Source organism: Nuphar pumila, chromosome 4 (genome assembly GCF_984573655.1).
Source record: "Nuphar pumila chromosome 4, dmNupPumi1.hap1.1, whole genome shotgun sequence".
Lineage (NCBI taxonomy): Eukaryota > Viridiplantae > Streptophyta > Magnoliopsida > Nymphaeales > Nymphaeaceae > Nuphar > Nuphar pumila.
This window is the reverse complement of record NC_143252.1, coordinates 4,617,743-4,637,918: the sequence shown is the minus strand read 5'-3', so window position 1 is coordinate 4,637,918 and position 20,176 is coordinate 4,617,743. Positions and strand designations below refer to the sequence as shown.

At 37.7% G+C, this 20,176-nt stretch overlaps 1 protein-coding gene across 2 annotated transcripts; it reads left to right on the top strand.

The window, feature by feature from the left end:
* The first annotated feature begins 394 nt into the window (after positions 1-394).
* Positions 395-5,817, top strand: LOC149839128 (universal stress protein PHOS34-like). Of its 2 annotated transcripts, none has more exons than XM_090002302.1 (4): positions 395-702; positions 2,247-2,341; positions 4,065-4,186; positions 5,577-5,817. In XM_090002302.1, exons 1-4 carry the CDS (start codon positions 522-524, stop codon positions 5,662-5,664), a joined length of 486 nt encoding a protein of 161 aa, XP_089858428.1. In that variant the 5' UTR covers positions 395-521; the 3' UTR covers positions 5,665-5,817. The 2 variants fall into 2 exon arrangements, with proteins under 2 accessions (XP_089858428.1, XP_089858429.1); XM_090002303.1 differs by having other exon boundaries at positions 427-702; positions 2,274-2,341.
* Positions 5,818-20,176: the final 14,359 nt, after the last annotated feature.

The following is a 20,176-nucleotide window of genomic DNA, read 5'->3' as shown; positions in this document are numbered from 1 at the left end:
ATGGGTTATATGACAGGCCTTAGCTTAAGCACAGCCAGACCTTGGTCTAATTACAGATAGCACAAACCCCCTTTAAAAGATGGTGGGTCTTAATAGTGCTTCAGGTCGTATAATTTTCTGACAAAGATCCAGGTCAATCGGACCTGAATCCTGTACTTCTGAACCAATTAAACAATCTGACCAATGTCAATCAGTATCACCTGGAGATCAAACCGGTTTAAAATTGGATCATACTCGACCCGGGATGACAACCAAGCTACTTGTCTTGGTCCAGTCACCACCTTCCCTTTTGTTTTCCCAAATTTTAGAAATCTTGGGAACCAATACAAACCGTCGGATTGATTGGGTGGTCACTCCCCAACAAAGATTTCACTTGCTCATCTGAGAGAGAGAGAGGGAGAGGTAAAATTGATGAGCTGTGGTCGTGTGATCAGACTCCCGAGGTAAGATTGACGATCTGGTTTCTTCTATAAAGGCCATCTTACTGGTGGGAAAGAGAAGAGCAAGCGAGAGAGAGAGAGATGGCGTGTGAGAAATCGGTGTTCATAGTGGGGATTGATGAGAGCAAGGAGAGCTTCTATGCTCTGGAATGGGCTCTAGATCATTTCTTCACTCCTTTCCCCACAGAAACCCTCCCCTTCAAGCTCATCATCGTCCACTCCAAGTCCCTTGCTACCTCTTCCGTGGTTGCGGCTGGTCCTGGTAGGCCTTCTCCTCTTCTTCTGTGAATAATTTTGATGGGTGTCCTTGGATACTTTTGTATTCTATGAGTTCTCTCTTCTCTTCTTAAATACTTTTCATTTATCCCCTTCTGCTCTTATGGAGTTTGCAAGTAAATATACTATGTTGGTTATCTTGGTTGTAAAAAAATTGAGATTTTGGCTTTTATTAGTTCCTTCCAGCTTTTCTGAAATCCTTGATATTTTGGGCATTGCTTGGAGAGGGAACTGTTTTGAACTGCGACATTTTTTTTTGAGTTTCCTGGTTTTTGAGTTATATGGTTTTGGTTTTTGTGCTTTTTCTTCTCATTTTCTCCCCCCCCTCCCACTTTGGTGGAGAGGTTATGGTTCGGAGGGAAAAGTCTGTAGTATCTGTATCTGTAGAGTTATGGTGTTATGGCTTATGGATGCATCTAAACTACAAGGGGCTGAGGAATGGTGGTCTCCTGTTATCCTGGGTTTTGATCTTTTTGACCATTTGATGGGTTTCAAGTGATTCACAAGAAAAGTTTTGTTGGTCATATTGGGTTTATTTGGGTTCATAAGAGCATTTTACTGATGATGATGATGATACACACACACACACACACACACACACACACACACACACACACACACACACACACACATATATATATATATATATATATATATATATATATATAGAGAGAGAGAGAGAGAGGTGGCAGCTGCTAACAACCCAGCTAACCAAGCTTTTCAAAGGTTTTTTCATGTTTTCCTTAAATTTGACAGTTCTACATGTTTGATTTTATAGGAATCGTCTCTTGGATCATCCGATTAGGATAAACCAGTAGGTTTTTATAAGGTTTAAAAAATGGACGGTCTAACATTTTCTTTAATAATCAAGGCTTGAAAAAACATTTTTTTATCGGGAAAAAATGATCCAAGTGTCATTTCCTAGTAAATCGACCAATCCAAACATATCTATACTGCCAGATTTATGTCAAACATGAGAAAAACCCTTCAAAAGCCTGGTTAGTTAGGTGGTAGCTAAAAAATTGGTTGCAGCCACCACCTCTCTCTCTCTCTAAACAGTTTACTTGTAATTTATGTCCTACACCATCCTAAATGCTTCTAAAAAATATAGTGGCACTTGGTTTTTGCTTAATCTTAACCTGTAGACGCTTGCATTATTGCTTATTCAGTAAACACCATCCTTTGGATCGAATCAGTTGGATGAGAAACATTGATTTCTATTTAGCCATATTTTATCCCTAAATACCCATCTATAAAATGAAAAATGCCTAATCTAATGCATGTTTTCTACTAAATTGTAAAGAATATGAGTTTGAATTAAACAAACACCTGAAATTTTGTCCCTTTAAAGCCACTTAGGACAGTTTATGAGATAAGACTATTTAGGAGCTACTCTCTCTCTCTCTCTCTCTCTCTCTCTCTCTCTCTCTCTCTCTCTCTCTCTCTCTCTCCGCGTGTCTGGTGTTTTTATAAGCTTATCCCACTTTCCTGTGGAGCTTTATAGATTCCTTTTCCTTCTCTAATTTATAGGTTCTGCTGATGTTTTACCAATTATAGCACATGATTTAAAGACCATAGCTGCCAGAGTTTTAGAACGAGCCAAGGAGATCTGCCATTCTAAATCTGTAAGATATTCTTTTATTTCATTCTCTTCATTGTTTGTCATTCAATTCAAATGATCTGATGAATGTTATTAATTCTTAATTTTCAGCAAATTTGTTTACTTGTTAGCTCATAAAGTCTATAAGTTATTATTGTTTGCATAGTATGAAAACAACAAACCAAGCTACAATCATACAGCATAAAAGAGTAAAAGCAGGGTTTGTTTTATCTTCTTATATGGCATCACCACTAGATGGGAAGCTGGTCACCACTAAAAAAAGAATCTGGCAAAGTTACCATAGGGTTAAAACTGTAATGAAACATTAGTGCAAAGAGTAATGTCACAAAGTGACAACAACGAATGCACAAGCACATAAACAAGAAGTCACTAATGGGCAAAATACAATAAGCCACATAGGGCTAGGCACCAAACACACACAATGAGAGAGAGAGAGAGAGCTTAAAAATATAAAGAACAATGTATTGAAATGCTCTTAGAAGCCTGAAGAATAAGGGGGAGAAAGACCCCCTATTTATACACATTATGGGATTAAAGGGGGGCTCTCATAGAGCTGTTGGGAGGTCCCCAACGGTCACATTTGCGACCATTGGGGAGGGTCCCAACAGCTCTATTGGGGAGACCTTCTTACCCCTAATCAAATGGGAAAAAGAAAAAGAGAGAAAAATAAAAGAAAGACAAAAATGTCCCTAGTGGGCATTACAAAAGACATTCATATATATATATATATATATATATTGCATGTGCATACACATATATATAAATATGATATCCATATATTTTAACAAAAACAAGGCTATTTAAAGTACAAGCCTCACAACTAGAAGACATGTCATTTTGTACAATATTCCCAAGTCCTCCTCATGCTCCAACAGGTTCTGCCATCCTGCTCATAAATTTTCCTTTTCTCTTTTTCTTTTAACAGCGTTGCCATTAAAACTTTTAAAGGAAAAAAGCAAAAACAAAATCTGTTTGTTTTACTAATCTATAACTGCTTCTGCTTGTAATTTTTTGCTCGGTTACCTCAGCAGCAGGCAGGGGGAGTACTTGTGGAGTTTTACACTGTGGACACTGACTCAGGCCCATAGTCAAAGTGATATCTCTCAGCCCATAACGGGCCATCCAAACCATAGCAGTGGTTTCTCCATGCTAAATTTATAAAAAGAAAAGAAAAATTAGAGACATTCCTACCTACCACATGCATGCCCAAAAGTTTATCAGTATGTACTTTTCAAATGATAAAGAGTTCAAGACCTTTCACTTATGGCTCATTACCCTCATTCCTACAAGTTCATTGGAAGCTCTCACCTGGATTTACTGGCAATGGTGTTCACAGCCAATTGTCCCCATTCCACAAGTTATATGCTTTCATTTTGAAGGTCCAAAGTATACTTGTTGGGATAGGAAAAGCCCTCTCCTGTGATCCAGCAACTATATTGCCTGAAGTCCAACTCAGCCAAAAAAAACAGGCAACAATGGCTTTGAATCTGCTTAGACTAACAATGATATTTGTCTTAACATATTTTATGAACATGCAATGGTCATTGTTTGTGATTGTTTGGGGCAAAAATAAATTGTTCTGCAACTTCTTGATTCGAATAATGGAGGACCTGTTGACTGTTCAGGAATCAAATCACAAACTCAGGTCACATAATCCAGACTTTGTATAAGGACTATTTGCTTAATCTCGGTATACACTGACTGTATGCTTGTGCATACTTGTGCAGGTAGTTGATTTTACTATTGAAGTGATGGAAGGAGATGCAAGGAATGTCCTTTGTGAGGCAGTCGAAAGGCACCATGCAAGCATGTTAATTGTGGGCAGCCATGGATATGGTGCAATCAAAAGGTAGCAAAATGCAAACTTTGCATCTCTCTGTCTATTGGTGCAGCATTTTGTTTAGGTATTGATATTCAATAGTGCACCACACACCTTCTATACTCGGTAGATATTCAGAATCCTCGCGTCATTGAGCAACAAGATAGGACCAAAGCAACAACCTACAAGCCCGATATTTGAGGGGAAGAATCTCAGCCTATGTCACACGGATACTCCATTATGGCCCCGTGTCATGTCCCCTTGTATATTAATTATATTGAAAACTTCATAAAAATGGTTGTATCCCTGAATCCGCAGCAGTATCTATGTGACAGGTCTCAGCTTTTGGGCAAGTGAACCTGGCTCAACAAGGGACTGAGTCCAGAGATGGATTGATAATTTGTGATCACGGAGAACCATGTTAGAAAACAGCAACTAGCAATGCATAAGCCTTACTGATTGGAATATAAAATATGAAAATTCTTCATGCTAACAGTAAGGAAATAATGAGAAAAATAGGTGGAAAAATCCTAAATTAAGCACTTGTCAGTGAAATAAAATAATTAAATGGGTTCAACATATCTTCTTAGTGTGTAATATTATAGAAATTGCAATCCTTAAATGAAGGGATCACCCATTCGAAGTCTCAATTTCTTTTTGCTCAAGAGCGAGAGTTCCAAGCTGTCCATTTACTTTGTGTTCCAAGAAAGCTGCATAATTCTCTTTGTCTCAATTTCTTCTTGCTCAAGAGCCAGAGTTCCAAGCTGTCCGTTTACTTTGTGTTCCAAGAAAGCTGCATAATTCTCTTTGTCTCGATTTCTTCTTGCTCAAGAACCAGAGTTCCAAGATGTACATTTACTTTGTGTTCCAAGAAAGCTGCACAATTCCCTTTGTCTCTATTTCTTCTTGCTCAAGAGCCAGAGTTCCAAGCTGTCCATTTACTTTGTGTTCCAAGAAAGCTGTATAATTCCGTTTCTTTTTTCTTTGCATCTGTGGTATTATGTCTCGAGTCTCAACTGCTATGTAACAATCCAAGAGAAGTCAACCCAGTTAATCATTAAGGTCGTTACAAACCTGCCCGTTGAACATAGTCCCCACACGTGGTGTGTAGTGTTTGAAACGCAGGGACAAAGCTCTCCTAGGTAGAACATTGCCAGGATTTTCAACGCACCCAAAGAGTTTGCCTGAGTTGGTGCTAAGTCGCCTGAAACTGACAGTAGACATCCCCAAATTTCCACTCTTTCTCTTCTGTATCTTTGCAATAGTGTGCATATGGCTTCTGAACCAGACCAGTTATTTGGCTTTTTTTGTTCTTTTACTTTTCAATCGAATTCAGTGCTTTTGCTTTAATTTTACTTGACATCTCACTGTCACGTGATTCTATATCTGATCAGATTACATTGATGAAATTTTGGTACAGGGCGGTATTGGGAAGTGTAAGTGATTACTGTGCTCATCATGCTCACTGCACCGTAATGATTGTGAAGATGCCCAAGGTTAAGCACTAGACTCGGCATGTACCGGCTGTGCTCAAAATAAGCAAGTTCTTGCTACTTTCTGTATTATTGAAAACTGGTCATTGATGTGTTGGGCTTGGATCATTTACAAACAACTTGAACACCTATCCATTCTTAACTAATGATCTACATCTTAAACTTCAACTAGCAGTTCTCTACTTTTATGTGATGTGATTTATTTTCAAGTATATGAGATTGGGCAATGGCACAGGGTGAGAGCACATGGTATGATAAAACCTTGTTTAAAACAAGTTGTGGATTTAGACCGTTAGTTCTTGAAGATAGTTAAAAGTAGTAGCCTTAAGAAAACATCCCAACTGCTTGTTGAAAGATATAATGGCCCTTAAATTCATACATTGGATACATTATGAATTTTGATGCAACGCCTCTCTATCAGCGTTTAAAGACTAAAACTAGTCTGCTCTCTCTCTCTCTCTCTCTCTCTCTCTCTCATATGCATAACACCAATGTTGTCAATATCGGTTTCAAACCTAAATGGCTGATTTGGACTCGAACCAAATCGAGCTGAATTGATCACTTTTACTTTTTTAATTTAAAATTTCACTAAAAATTAAACATTATTAAAATATTAAAATATTAAAATATTAAAATAAAAGACCAATTCAACCCCAGTTCTGCCCAATTCAAGGTGAAACAGAGTTGAATTGTTGGATCCTCATTGGTATTGATAATATTGATGTTGAGAAAAAATTAACTTAGTGGGTACGACCACTGAGTTTTAACAACTGTCAGACGCAATGCCTTAAAATGAGCCATCTTTAAAGTGATAGTTGTCTCACTTAGGATTGAGTCTGTGGTGCAATGGGTATTCATGCAACTCCACTCTCAAGATACAACTAAGCTTTTGCCTACTCGTGAAGGTTGACCAATGTCCGGCACTAGTTGAGACCTACTAACTCAATACAAGCCACCATAAATAACCTCTTGATAGGTTAGTTTGGCTCAACTTAGGCTTAGACTCTAAATTCAACTTAGGCAAAGCCTTGATTAAGTCAATGTTTATGCTCACTAGAGAGAAACAAGAAGAGCACTGGGGGTGAGACATTGAGTTCACTTGAACGAGAGCAAGAGCGAGAAAGAGGGTGTGAGCTCGTGGGAGGCTCTTCAAAGGAAATAGGTTTCCCTTGAGTGAGAGTGTAACAATTGCACTCTTAAGAGGAGTTTGTTTCGTGCACTTTTATGTGAAAAAGGCCCCTTTTAATTAGGGGTATCAATGGGTCGGGCTTGGTTCGGATTTAAATGGAACCAGACCTGACTGCGATTTTTCGGTATGGTATCGAGTCTGCACCCAGATCTAATCAGACCCGTCATATGAGAAATCATATCCAGACCCGATAAGAACTACATGAACAAGACCTGGGCCATACCCCGGTAAAATAATATTTTTTATCATATTTACATTAAAACATTATGGGTCTTAGCCGGAACTCTGGTCGGACCTGGGTCTGGTATAAAATTTCACAAACTATACCCGACTCCATGTTTTAATCGCACCTTCATCTGAATCGAGTCTTATTATGAATTTCAAGCCAAGGAATGCAAAACAAAAGAAAAAAGAAAATATCAAATTCAATATAATCAACCATCCAACAGCACCCACCACACCATAACCATCAATACTAAGAATTCAATTAACCCAAAAAGCAAAAATAGAAAAAAACTAGTGGGTGGCGAAAGAATGCAAAGAAAATACAAATTTTTTACAATTTCTATCCAAACAACATTAGAAACTCAATCTCCCAAACTCAATGGATTACAACCAATCATCTTCATTAAATAAACATATCCATGTTGGAGTCACCCACGTAATAATAGTGTTATCCACGTTAAGAACTCCCATAAAGGTGTTTGTATCGGATAAGCCCCACGATTTTGAAAGGAAACGGTTACGTAACTGTTACTTAATAAATATTAAAACTATAAAAGGGGGTGTTGATGAGAAACCCCAGTGCCGAAAAATACAAGAAATTATACGTGATTTTCATTGTTGGGATTCGATCCTGCTCACTATCGTTGAAGGTGTCTGCGCTCATTCGAGGGCGGTGATCGGCTGAGGAGTCGAATATCTCAGAGCCACCGGATTCAGGTTCACTTACCAGTTGTTTGCAAATCGACATGGCCGCTCCAGGTATGTAATCGCCCTTCTCTTGTGCAGGCCCCAACATTGGGTTATGGGCCCACATCACGCTTCCGTTGTGCGAACTTGTTGACATTTTTTCTGGCAATTGTCATTGTGGGGCGATAGAGTTTTTTGGCAGCCCATCGTCGCAAGGCGACGTGGTTGGTCGATATTCAGCCATAGGCAAAGCAGAGTCACCGTGGAGCGACATTGGTCATAGGTGACGACAACCGAACACACAAAAAAATGCAGAGTTGGGGTTTTACCTGCATCATTGGGTTGGAGGGAGGCCGAACAATGTCGGGGTTGCCTCGGACTGTTGCCGAGGTGGGGGGGGGGGGGGGGGGGGGGTTGTTTTCGTCGGATCGCCGACATCTATCTGACGGCATGCAGCAACAAGGGTTTTACCCCCCCCCCCCCCCCGCTTTTCCATTCTCTGTTCCATCTGTCGTCGGGCAGTGGGGCTTTTTTGCTGACGTCTGCAGGACACCGTGGGTGCATCTTCGGGAAGAGGCAACCTTCGTCGGCCGCTTCACTGGTGTCGTGGTCCGTCCAACATCACGCGGCATCCAGGGCAGCGAAGCCCTCTTTCTTATTTCTTTATTTTGGCTTCCCCTCTACAGTCGGGGGAGGTGGGAGGAGCATCGCTGGCAGGGCTTCGGTGTGGATCATCGATAGGCGGCGTGGACTACCGCTCAGGCGATGTGGGTCGCCGTGAAACCTGAGAGAAACCCTTTCGGTTTCTTAGGATTTATAAAAAGAAATTTGGTTTTTGTTTTTAACATTGAAAACGGATCGGGTCTGGTATTTTTGACCCGGTGACAGGTCTGATCCAAACCCATTCAGGGTGGATGATGTCTGTCATTTTTCCTTGGATCGGTCTTGGACCCATAATGGTTTCGGGTATGGGCCTGATCCAGAAAGATCGGGTCTGAACCAGATTATGTTTATACCGGGTCAAGCCCAGATTCTGCTTGTATTGGGTCAGGTCCGGATCTGGTTTGTACCGGGTCAAGCCTGGATCCAGCTTGTATCGGGTCAGGTTCGGACTTGGTTTGTATCGGGCTTGACCTGAATCTAGTAAAGACCGGGTTAGACCCAGATCCAGATTATACTGGGTCAGACCCGGATCCAGATTATACTGGGTCAAACCCAGATCCAGCTTAGACCGAGTTAGACCCGGATCTAGATTATATTGGGTCTGACCCGGATCTAGTAAAGACTGGGTTAGACCCAGATCCAGATTATATCGGGTCAGACCCGAATCCAACTTAGATCGAGTTAGATCCGGATCTAGTAAGGTTTCATGCACTATTTGAAACTGAACTAGATATGTGACTGATTTGACCCTTTTCAGAATCGGTTCAGAATTGTTTTTTGGCCGGTTCTTTTCAGTTTTTCACCGGTTCCGATGTGCTAAGACCCTATTTTCGTAAATATAAGAAGATATAGGAATTTTGGCATACAATTATAGGGTTTTATGAACTTTTGTTTATACTTGATCCTGGTTTATAAGGTTCAAAACCGGTTCAAACCCTTGGATGACCGGTTCAGGACTGTTTCAGACCGGTTCAGGGTATTTTCATATTGGTCCCTGCTAATGGACCTCGAGTTTTACCCATTTAAGCTCAGTTTTTGTTATTGTTCATGTATTTTATTTGTAATTATGCATGCATAAATGAATGCATAACATTGGCATCAAGGATAGCTAGATGACTTAGTGAATTCATGTCACCAAAGTGACTGAATACACGTATGTTGTCAAATTTTTTTTTGTTCTATCATATAGCTTTAGCCAATATTATTATTATACTTAGATTCATGAAATGATAAACGACCTAAAGGTAGTTTTTATCGTGTTTGAAATTTAGGTAGGGTAAAATGAGGCAAATGTGTTGAGATACATCGCACGTGTGTATCTAAAGGTATCATGTGTTGATGGTCTAGCTTCACATGAGCCTTAGTTTTACCAACTGTGGTCTGTAGGCGTAGTGATTACGCGTGTCAGAGCTCTTACCAAATTACGACTTTGATGACCCCCTACATTCCTCAAAAAATAAGCATATTCAGAGCCTTTTATTTATTACTTTTTTCATCAGGTTTGTCTCGTATGTGCGTTCTTTTGATACAGATCTTTTGTCATGCAGTTTTTAGTTTTGTAATTCTAGATGAGTAAAGTTTTATTCTTTTTTTTTAAGGTTCTAATTTTAGTGACTAGAAAGAAACTGTCATTTTCACATTAGGGTATATGGATCTTGATTTGGCATTAAGAATTGATGAGTCTGTTGCCCTGACAGATCAAAGCATTACTAAACAAAAGAGTGCCTTTGAGAAGTGGGGGCGCTCGAATAGACTTAGCATGTTGCTTTTGCAATCTAAAGTAGCTAAGAATATTCGCAGTGTTATCCCATAATGCAGGATAGTGAAAGAATTTTTTAGTGTCAGTGAGGCACAATTTGTCAATTCTAATAAGGCCAGGGCCAGTACCATAATGTCGAAACTCATAACTATGAAATATTCTGGATGGGGTAATATTCGCTAGCACATTTTGGAAATGAGGAACATAGTTTCTCAGCTGAATGACATGAAGCTGACCATTTCTGACTCATTCCTAGTGCATTTGATTATGGTGTTCTTACCTTTGGAGTATGGACCTTTCAAAATCTCTTACAACACACATAATGATGAATAGAGATTCAATGAACTTATGTCCAAGTGTGTTGAAGATGAAGAAAGATTAAAAGGAGAGAATATGCAAAGTGCACATATGGCTTCTCATGGATCCAAGGTAGGACCAAAGAAGAATGCATTTAAGAAAATTGCTATGAAGAAGTCAACAGAAGATAAGACATCTCAGAACAAGCAACCTCATTATGTTCTCATAAAGTGTTTCTTTTGCAAGAAGAAGGGATATAGAAAGGCAGATTGCATAAAGTAGAAGAAATGGTTAGAAAAGAAAAGTAATTTGTCATTTGTTTCTCATGAATGTAATTTATTATAAATTCTTGAAAATAGATGGTGGATTGACTCTGGTGCTACTGTTCATATTTTCAACTGTCTATAGTCGTTTTTAAACAGAAGAAAACCAATAATGCATGAGAAGAGCATCTATTCGGGGAACAATATGCTTTGTATGTGATGGGTGTTGGGACCTGCAGGATCACTTTAGATACAGGCATAAATTTGGATCTTCATAATGTCTTTTATATTCTATCATATAGTAGAAATTTAATTTCAATTTCAAGGTTGAATAAATTTGGATATTGTTTTAAATTTGAAAACTTTAAGTTATTCATATACAGAAATTCAATTGAAATTGGTCCTGCATTAGTTTATGATGGTTTATATAAATTAAATATGAAGATTCAAACTCAGGAGTCTTTGACTTCTGAATACACATTGGTTGAGAATAAACGTAGCATGATTAATGATAAATCCTATATGCTTTGGCATCGAAGGTTGGGTCATATATCTTAAAAGAGAATAAAGAGACTCGTAAATGAAGGGATCTTGAAATATCTAGATTTTATCAACAATGACCTATGTGTTGATTATATAAAAGCTAAGCATACAAACACATATAAAGAGGGTGTCAAACGTAGTAGTGAGATATTGAAGATAGTTCATACGAATGTATGTGGACCTTTTACCCCCTATTACACAGGCAAAAAATATTTTGTCACCTTTATTGATGATTATTCACGGTATATGTATCTCTACTTGATTTACAAAAAATCTGATGTTTTTCAGATGTTTAAGGAATTTAAGAAAGAAGTAGAGAAATAAATCGATAAAGTTGTTAAAATAGTCAGGTCTGATAGAGGTGACAAATATTATAGTAAGTTTACTGAGATAGGGCAAAGAAAATGACCATTGGCGTGATTTTTCAAAGAGAAAGGCATTGTGCCTCAGTATACCATGCCTGGTAGTGCCTACTAGAATGATATAGTTGAAATGAGAAACTGTATACTTAAAGAAATGGTTAGGGTCATATTGAATTATTCAACACTTTTCATGAAGTTGTAGGGTGATGCCTTAAGGACTGTTGTGCATATTTTGAATAAGGTTCCTACAAAATTTGTGCCTAAAACTCCCTACGAGTTATGGACAGGTAGAAAATCATCATTGTCTTATATGCACATATAGAGATGTCCTGCAGATGCTAAGTTGTATAACCCCCACAGTAAAACCTTTGATTCAAGAATCAGTGGATATTTCATTCGTAATCTAGAGATATCAAAAGGATACAAGTTTTATTGCCCATCTCATTCACCACAGATTATTGAAACAGATAAGGTAAATATTCTTGAGGATGGTTCAGTAGGATTAAGTGCACTTCAAAACCTTGGTTTTAAGAAAATACAAGACCGGTCCAGTCTCATTACCTGTTAAGAAAAATATCGAAAGATACCATATTGGTATCCCTAATGATGATGTAGTTGATCACCCGGTTGTTGATGCACAAATCTAAAATGTATCTATTGTGCATAATGCAGAAGAGCACGAACAAGATAAACAGATTCCATCTGAAGCTATAGAATGACTGTTTGGAGATCCACAAGAATTAAAAAATCTGCCATACATCTTGACTATGTGGTGTACCTTTAGGAGCATGATAATTTTATAGATTTAGATAATGACTCATTGACTTTTATGAAAGTTGTTAAAAGCAAACAATCTTCACACTGGATAAAAGCCATGAAAGAAAAGTTGGACTTTATGGCTAAGAATCAAGTATGGGATCATGTCGAGTTACCTAAATAAGTAAAGCTCATAGGGTGTAAATGGGTCTTTAAGACAAAAAAAGACTCCAAGGTGACATAAAGAGACATAAGGCAAGATTGGTTGTTAAAGGACTCACCCAGATGAAGGGCATTGACTATAATAAGATATTCTCACTTGTCTCAATTAAAGAGTCAATGAGGATAATTTTAGCCCTCGTAGCTCATTATAACTTAGAGCTACATCAGATGGATGTGAAAACAACATTCCTCAATGGAGATCTGAATGAAGAGGTACACATTGAGCCACCTCTTAGTTTCTCTAAAGATGATCATTTGGTATGCAAGTTTAACAAATCAATATATGGACTTAAACAAGCCTCCCGACATTGATATATTAAATTTTTTTAAGTCATCGTGACTTTCAGGTTTACAAAAAACGTTATTGATCAATGTATATACCTTAAGGAAAGTGGGAGTAAGTTCATTATATTGATGTTGTATGTGGATGACATTTTGCTTGCAACCAACGATATAAAGTTACTTATACAGACAAAACAGTTTCTTGTATCACTTTTTGATATGAAAGATACGGGTGATCCTGCTTATATACTTGACATAGAGATTCGCCAAGATAGAGCAAAAGGATTTATAGGTCTCTCCCAAAGATCCTACATAAATAAGGTATTAAAGCGATATGGGATGGGAAATTGTTCTACTAGTACAACACTTATATCAAAAGATGACAAATTGAGCATAAAGGATTGTCCACAGAACGAAATTGACAAAGCATAAATGAGTGCTTTTCCATATGCATTAGTTGTTGACAGCTTGCAATAAGCAGAGACTTGTTCATGTCCATATATCTCTTTCGCAGTAGGGGTGCTTGGTAGATTTCAGTCTAACCTAAGCATATCCCATAGAAAGGTTGTTAAGAAAGTCTTACGGTATTTGCAAGGGACAAAAGACTATATGTTGATGTATCATAAGGTTAATCACCTCGAGGTTATTGGTTACTCAGATGCGGACTTAAGAGGATGCCTTGATAGTAGAAAGTCTACTACTGAGTATGTCTTCTTACTTGTTGGGAGAGCGATCTCTTGGAGGAGTGGAAACCAGACGACTATTGTTGCTCACACCATGAAAACAAAGTTTATAGCATTGTACGAGACTACTTCGCAGACTATATGGTTGAAGAATTTTATATCACAGTTAAAGATGATTGATTTCATTGAGAAACCAGTGAAGGTCTACTGTGATAATGAAGCTGCAGTATCCTTTTCGAACAACAATAAAAGTATTATGTCATGTAAGCATATGAAATTAAAAGATTTTGTTGTTAAAGAAAGAATAGAGAACCATCTAGTGCATATTGTTAATATTGGTACCAAAGAGATGATTGTTGATCCTCTTAATAAAGGGCTAGCACCGAGATTGTATTCTGAATATGTATTGAGGATGAGCTTGTTAAATTCTTTTTGACATATCCATATGAATAAAGTGATCACATACAATTTTTATTCTCATTATGGTTGTTTATTGCTAATCTCATAAGGATTAGAGATTTAACTAAGGATATGTAGAATAGATTTTAAAGGTCAATTTATTCATCAAGCAATTTTCATAAGGTATTCGGTCGAGGGTTTATCGATAGGACAAGTGGAAGAATGTTGGAGTCACCCAAGTAATATAGGCGTTACCCACAATATGGACTATCATAAGGTGTCCCGATTTTAAAAGGGAACAATTATTTAACTATTAATAAGGATTATAAAAACCGATGCTCCTGAGAAACCCCAGTGTAGAAAAATACAGGAAATCATACGTGATTTCCATTGTTGGGATTAGATCATGCTCACCATCGCTGAAGGTGCCTGGGCTAGTTAGAGAGCAGCTATCGGCTGAGGAGTCGAATATACCAGAGTCACTGGATTTAGGTTCACTTACCGGTTGTTTGGCCGCTCTAGGTATGCCATCGCTCTTCTCTTGTGTAGGCCCCCAACAATCCAATCATGAAAAATAAATTAATAAATTTTGCAAACATAAAGTCATCACAACACAAACCTTTCTCTCCAAACAAAAAAGATCAACTTAATCAGAGTTCCCAAACCAATCGAGAAACTCAAATTCCCCAAACTCAATGAATCAACATCAACCATGCAAAAAAATAAATTGTGCACACTATACACACCCATTTTGTCCGACTATCCATCTTGTGCCATCTCCAACACCCATGACTAATCCTTGATTTAATCCCCAAAAGAAAATCAAAACTCATGATTAACCTTTGATTTGTGCCATCTCCAACACCCATGACTATCCGTCTTGCACCATCTTCAACAACCATGTTCAGTTGTCCGACTGTTAGAGTTCTCATTGGAGGAGGAGTCATCATCGTCGGAGCAGAGGATGGACCTCTTCACCAGCACCACCGACTCCATTATTTTCTTCTGCAACTTGTCCTCGAGGGCCTTCACCTACTCCTGCAGCTGCTTCACAACCAGTGTCATCTCGCCCGGTGCCACTAACGATCGCCTCACCATGGTCCAGTGATGAACCACCATAGCCATCATGGTCTCCGCCCTTCCGCCCACTGCATAAGAGAGAGAGAGAGGGGGTCGGGCGTGCCTGTTGAGAAACAATTCTTCTTTTTTAATTTGTTCCTCCTGTCTCTATTATTTTTGGTGTGGGTGAAACGATTTAAACACGTTTTTATGGACGCGGTGGACGGCATTCCACTGCGTCGAACGTTTGTCGTAAAATGTGGTCTTTTTTACCTTTTCATCCAGCGCGATGCGATCAAACAACGCCAGAGGTCCCGCAAAGTACACTCAGCTTTAACCTTGCAGCAAGAGACGCTCCCTGCGAGTTTCGAACTCGTGATGTCCTATCAACCTACTGACATTCACAAGTCACCCCTAGCAAGAAAGCGACCCCCTTGCATGCTTAAGAGAGAGAGAGGACTTGTCACAATATTGCCCAAAAAAAATCTTCGTGTTCTTTCAGACCATTTTGCACCATTTTTATATGCGTGACAGAGCAATATTGTAGTCTAGAGTTTACATTATGTCAAATCCTAAATATTATAAAAACAGAAGTAAGGGTATCAAATTAAAAAAAAAATGGATGCCTTTACAACTTTTCCTTTATTGACATTCTTCTTATATGAGTTGAGAATGTAATTAAAATTTTGTATGGACATTGTAAGGAGATTTCATAAAAAAAGAAAGTATTATTTACATTGCAAATTGTAATATTTTTTAACATTCATAAGTTACGATTTATAACCCTCTCTCTATCCAAAACATCTTTATTCCCCCTTTTAATAGGCATAAAATAAGGAAACTCGCTCTCTCTCAAACATCTTTCTTTTCTTTTTTAATAACTATAAAATAAAATTATATATATAATTATTAATATGTTTATGTTTTTTATTATATTTACTTTCAAATTTGATAAATATATATGATGTCTTATAGAGCCTGACCATTTTGGGCGCCGATTATCAAATATTGATAAAGCAAGTAAAATCTTGGATTATTTTAAAGCGTATCCCAAAACTTTTAATGATTAAGATTTTTTGGATTCTCAAATTTTGAAAAACAAAAAGAAGGTTTTTTCAAAAAGAAGTTTTTATTTGGATCAAAATCTAGATCCAAACTTGAGATTTAAGTGAGAATTGTTGGGTTCGCTCTTCAAGTTGTATGCATTTTCTGCTCCATCGAGTAGAAATCAACTACACCAAGAGCTCGAAAACTTCAACACAAGCTTCAACTTGCAAGTTACTCATACCTTATACATGAATCCTAGAAAGAAAAAGTGAGCTTGAAGGTGTAAATCACCACCAAGACTTGAAAAAAAATCAAGAAACACCAATAATATACAAAGTTTGTGAAGTTTTATGTTTATACAATAAATAAAGTAAATGAAATAAACATAAAAACAAAACAAAATCTCACCTCGAGCTTAATTAGGCAGCCCTTTTCTACAATGGTAACGAGTGCAATGAAACTTAGGCAGCACTTCGGCTAGGCGTGGTTTCAAAGATGAGTGAGATACGTGATCTGGATTTTAAGCTACGTTAAGTGAGCTCAATTAGGCTATATCACTAAGTCTAAATAGGTAAGGATATAGTATATGCATGGCTAGGTCTCAAACTCCAGATGTTGAAATAGGGAGGACAAGCCTCTATTTATAGTTCTCTTGACGAATTTTGACACAATTTATGTATATTTTGGATTCAAGAATTTGGATATGCATAAAGATGAGATGGTAATATCCTATTAATCGATGTTTGAAATAGCTCTTTTGATTGGCCATAGAGTATTCTAGCCTAGTTTTTAAGGAATGGATATGTTAGATAGGATTTGAGGATTTTAGGAATAGGGTAGGTTTATTGAATCACATCTCACGACTTTATGAAATAGGGATAATAAATGTGAAAGTTTATCTTCAAATGATGTGCATTTTTTAACCAAACGATATGCTAACAACATATGATATTAACAATAATTCATGTGTCATTAGAAAATTGTTGACAACACATGGATATGATTGGTTATTAACGACAATACTTGTATCATTAGTAAAATATTGGCAACACATCATGGTTTGAGGTCAAATATTGACGACAATGAAAGTGTATTGGCTAACGACACATCAGGTATTGTTAAGATATATGAGCTTGTTTTGGTTATTACCTATTATTCTCGTATTAGATTGACTTGATTTTTGGCTTTTTGAATACTGATTTTTTCTAGTTCAATTCATCTTTTAGGCAAAAATATTGAAAAAGTCATTTTGAAGGCAAAAAATGATATTGAAGTTAACCTTATTGTGAAATAAGCCAAAAATATGATATCTTGGATATATGAAATGACTCAGTCAAAATTGGGATGTCTACCGATTCATAAAAAAAAAAAATGATAAGTAAAATGTATACTTGTTTATTTTTTGTTTAACCAAAAGTATACATGTGGTTAGTTTTCCACTTGTTCTTTCTTATTTTAACTCCAATTCATGATTTTACCATTTAAAACAAAATTCTCAAATTTTACCCTTATTCACCTTTGTCTCTTTCTCGCATTCTATTCAATTTTTCTATTCTAACCCATCTCCATAAATTGCATGACCCTCCATCTTCCACCATCAAACTGAAGGATCATGGAGGAAACCAGGAAGGCTGATCGTGGGAGGTGATTACTGGGGAAGAGGGAGCGGGATTAGTGAAGGTGAAAAGAAGCATATTTGAGGGTAAATCTGGTATAATCTTGAATCTATTAACTCTAAATGGAGAATAGTTACCAGATGTATTAATTTGAATAACTGAAGATAAAACTAAGTAACATCTTGAATTATACAGTGCTTCAGTCACAAATTTGAAATATAGAAAACAACAGGTGTGTTTTTGCAAATAACCTTAAAATCTTTTAATTGCCAAGTGGAAAAACTAAAATGGTTCAGCTTAGGCTTAATCCTAACCAAGGTTGTTAAATGCGATGAGGCCAAGCGAGGCGTTGAGCCTGCGCTTCGCCTTTGAGGCGTACGCCTCTCACAACTGGTATGAAAGTGAAGCGGTGGGAGGGGAGGCAGTAAGAGAAGGACCATGCGCCCAGCTGGTACGGAAGCGAGGGATATGCCGCTCGTCCGGTGGTCGGAGAAGACTGAGCAGCAGCTGCAGCACAGCAACTCCGATGGTCACAACTGGTCGGAGGTTGATGAGGGGCGCATCACAACAACGCCTCAGTACCTTGAGCGTGCGCCGCGCCTTTGAGGAGTAGTGATCCTAACATTGATATGAACACGTTTGCTTATCCAATTCTGTCACAAATCCCAAAAAGGCCCCAACCATATATTTGATATGTCATAGTGAAATGTCATTTAGAGTGCAAGTTATGACTGACATGAGTTGGACAGGCTGACACAACCTTGACATGTACTGACATTCTTATAATATTTTAAATACTTTCAATCATTTTTAGTAATGTTTCAATAACAATACTTTTATATATTAAAGTATCAAAAATAGTTTATTGTTGATTAAAAATTAAAAAGTGTTTCCTCGTGTCTTATTTTTCAAAATATTTCCTCGTGTCCTATTTTTCAAAACATTTTTGAATCACATGTTGGGTCATACGGTAATTTTTTTTTTAAAGGCAAGCTGGGGTAAGGCAGACCCTTACCAGAACAACAGCCGTCCCATGCGACAGAGGGATTCGATCCTGCCCCGCTTATCACATGGGATACCACCTTGGTGGTATCATACCGGTGTCTTTGTGACAGTTCAAGTATATATTATCTGGAATGGAGAAACTAAGCGAGATCAGTGTCAGAACTCTTTCCATCCCTATGTATCAGTACTTATTATTATTTGTATTATGATTAGTAGTAGTTGTTGTAACAGTACTTTTGGATTTGGACTGGAATTTGCCTTGTCTTGGATCCACTTTCCATTTGGGTTTACACATATGTGACGTGGAAAAGTGCCGATTCACAAATGATTTGATTCAGAGTTTTTATTTTTTTGGAGAAACCAATTCACCTATTGAACCTATTTTAAACTTGGGCCTAGGGGTGGGCAACTGGCGACATGGGTCGGATTTGGGCCATGGTTTTAGGCTTGGGTCTGTTAGGTACCTGGCCAAAACCCAGCCCATTATATACGTGAGCCGGTCCACGGGCTACCAGGCCAGTCAGATGGACCTAAGTCATTTATTAATTTTTTAATAATTAAAAAATTAAAAAAATAAGTATTTCATAATAACTTGGTAACTATTACTATTTACCTAATTAATTATACTAATTTTATGAAAACTAGAAAGATAGTTAATTGGGTGCATGTGAAATTGAAAACTTATTAAATATTACTATTTACAAATGAATTTGGGAGGAGCTGCCCTAGCTCATTAAGAACCGGGTCAAAACCTGGCCCGTTAGTAAACGGGCCAGACCACACTTAAAGCCCGTCGGGCCAAGCTCTAAACGGGCCCGACCCGGCCCGGCCCGATGCCCACCCCTGCTCCCACCTATGATTTGCCATCTTAATACGTGGGATCTACATGAATATCGACCCGCTTGAGTGATCTATAATTTGGATTGTGATCCATATTCAACCCAACCCCGGACAGATTACAAGTTTTCAGTTTTATCCTTCTAATGGGAGGTCTGTGTGTGGGTACCAGTCATAGTTCCAACTTCCTTATTCTTTATTTTAGTTAACTAAGTTTACTGTTGATTTTTTATTGAGGTAAAAATACGTCTAAACATAAAAATTACTTAAACTGCAATCATTATGTAAAAAGGATATTTAATTAGCAGCATTTTCCGAGCATTGCTAAAGCCCTTTTTTTACAGCGACACATACATGTATACTCTACGCGATATATATATATATATATATATATAGAGAGAGAGAGAGAGAGAGAGAGAGAGAGAGAGAGAGAGTGTAATGCTCCGGCAGGACCTACTCCCACATACTAGAAATCATGGTTGTTGGTTGTATTTTTTCAATTAAACCTTATGGATGCACTCAACATAGTCATATCATCATTTTTCTAAAGTCATATTACAAGAATACAACTGCAATTTACAATTACAAATAGTGAAAAATATCAGAAATAAGTGATGATATCTTTTTATTATT

Bases quoted from the DNA above. Each gene is read 5' to 3' on its own strand.
- LOC149839128 (XM_090002302.1), top strand. From the start codon at position 522: ATGGCGTGTGAGAAATCGGTGTTCATAGTGGGGATTGATGAGAGCAAG. The intron at 703-2,246 runs GTAGGCCTTCTC...TCTAATTTATAG, and splicing joins CGTGGTTGCGGCTGGTCCTG to GTTCTGCTGATGTTTTACCA. The intron at 4,187-5,576 runs GTAGCAAAATGC...ATTTTGGTACAG, and splicing joins GGATATGGTGCAATCAAAAG to GGCGGTATTGGGAAGTGTAA.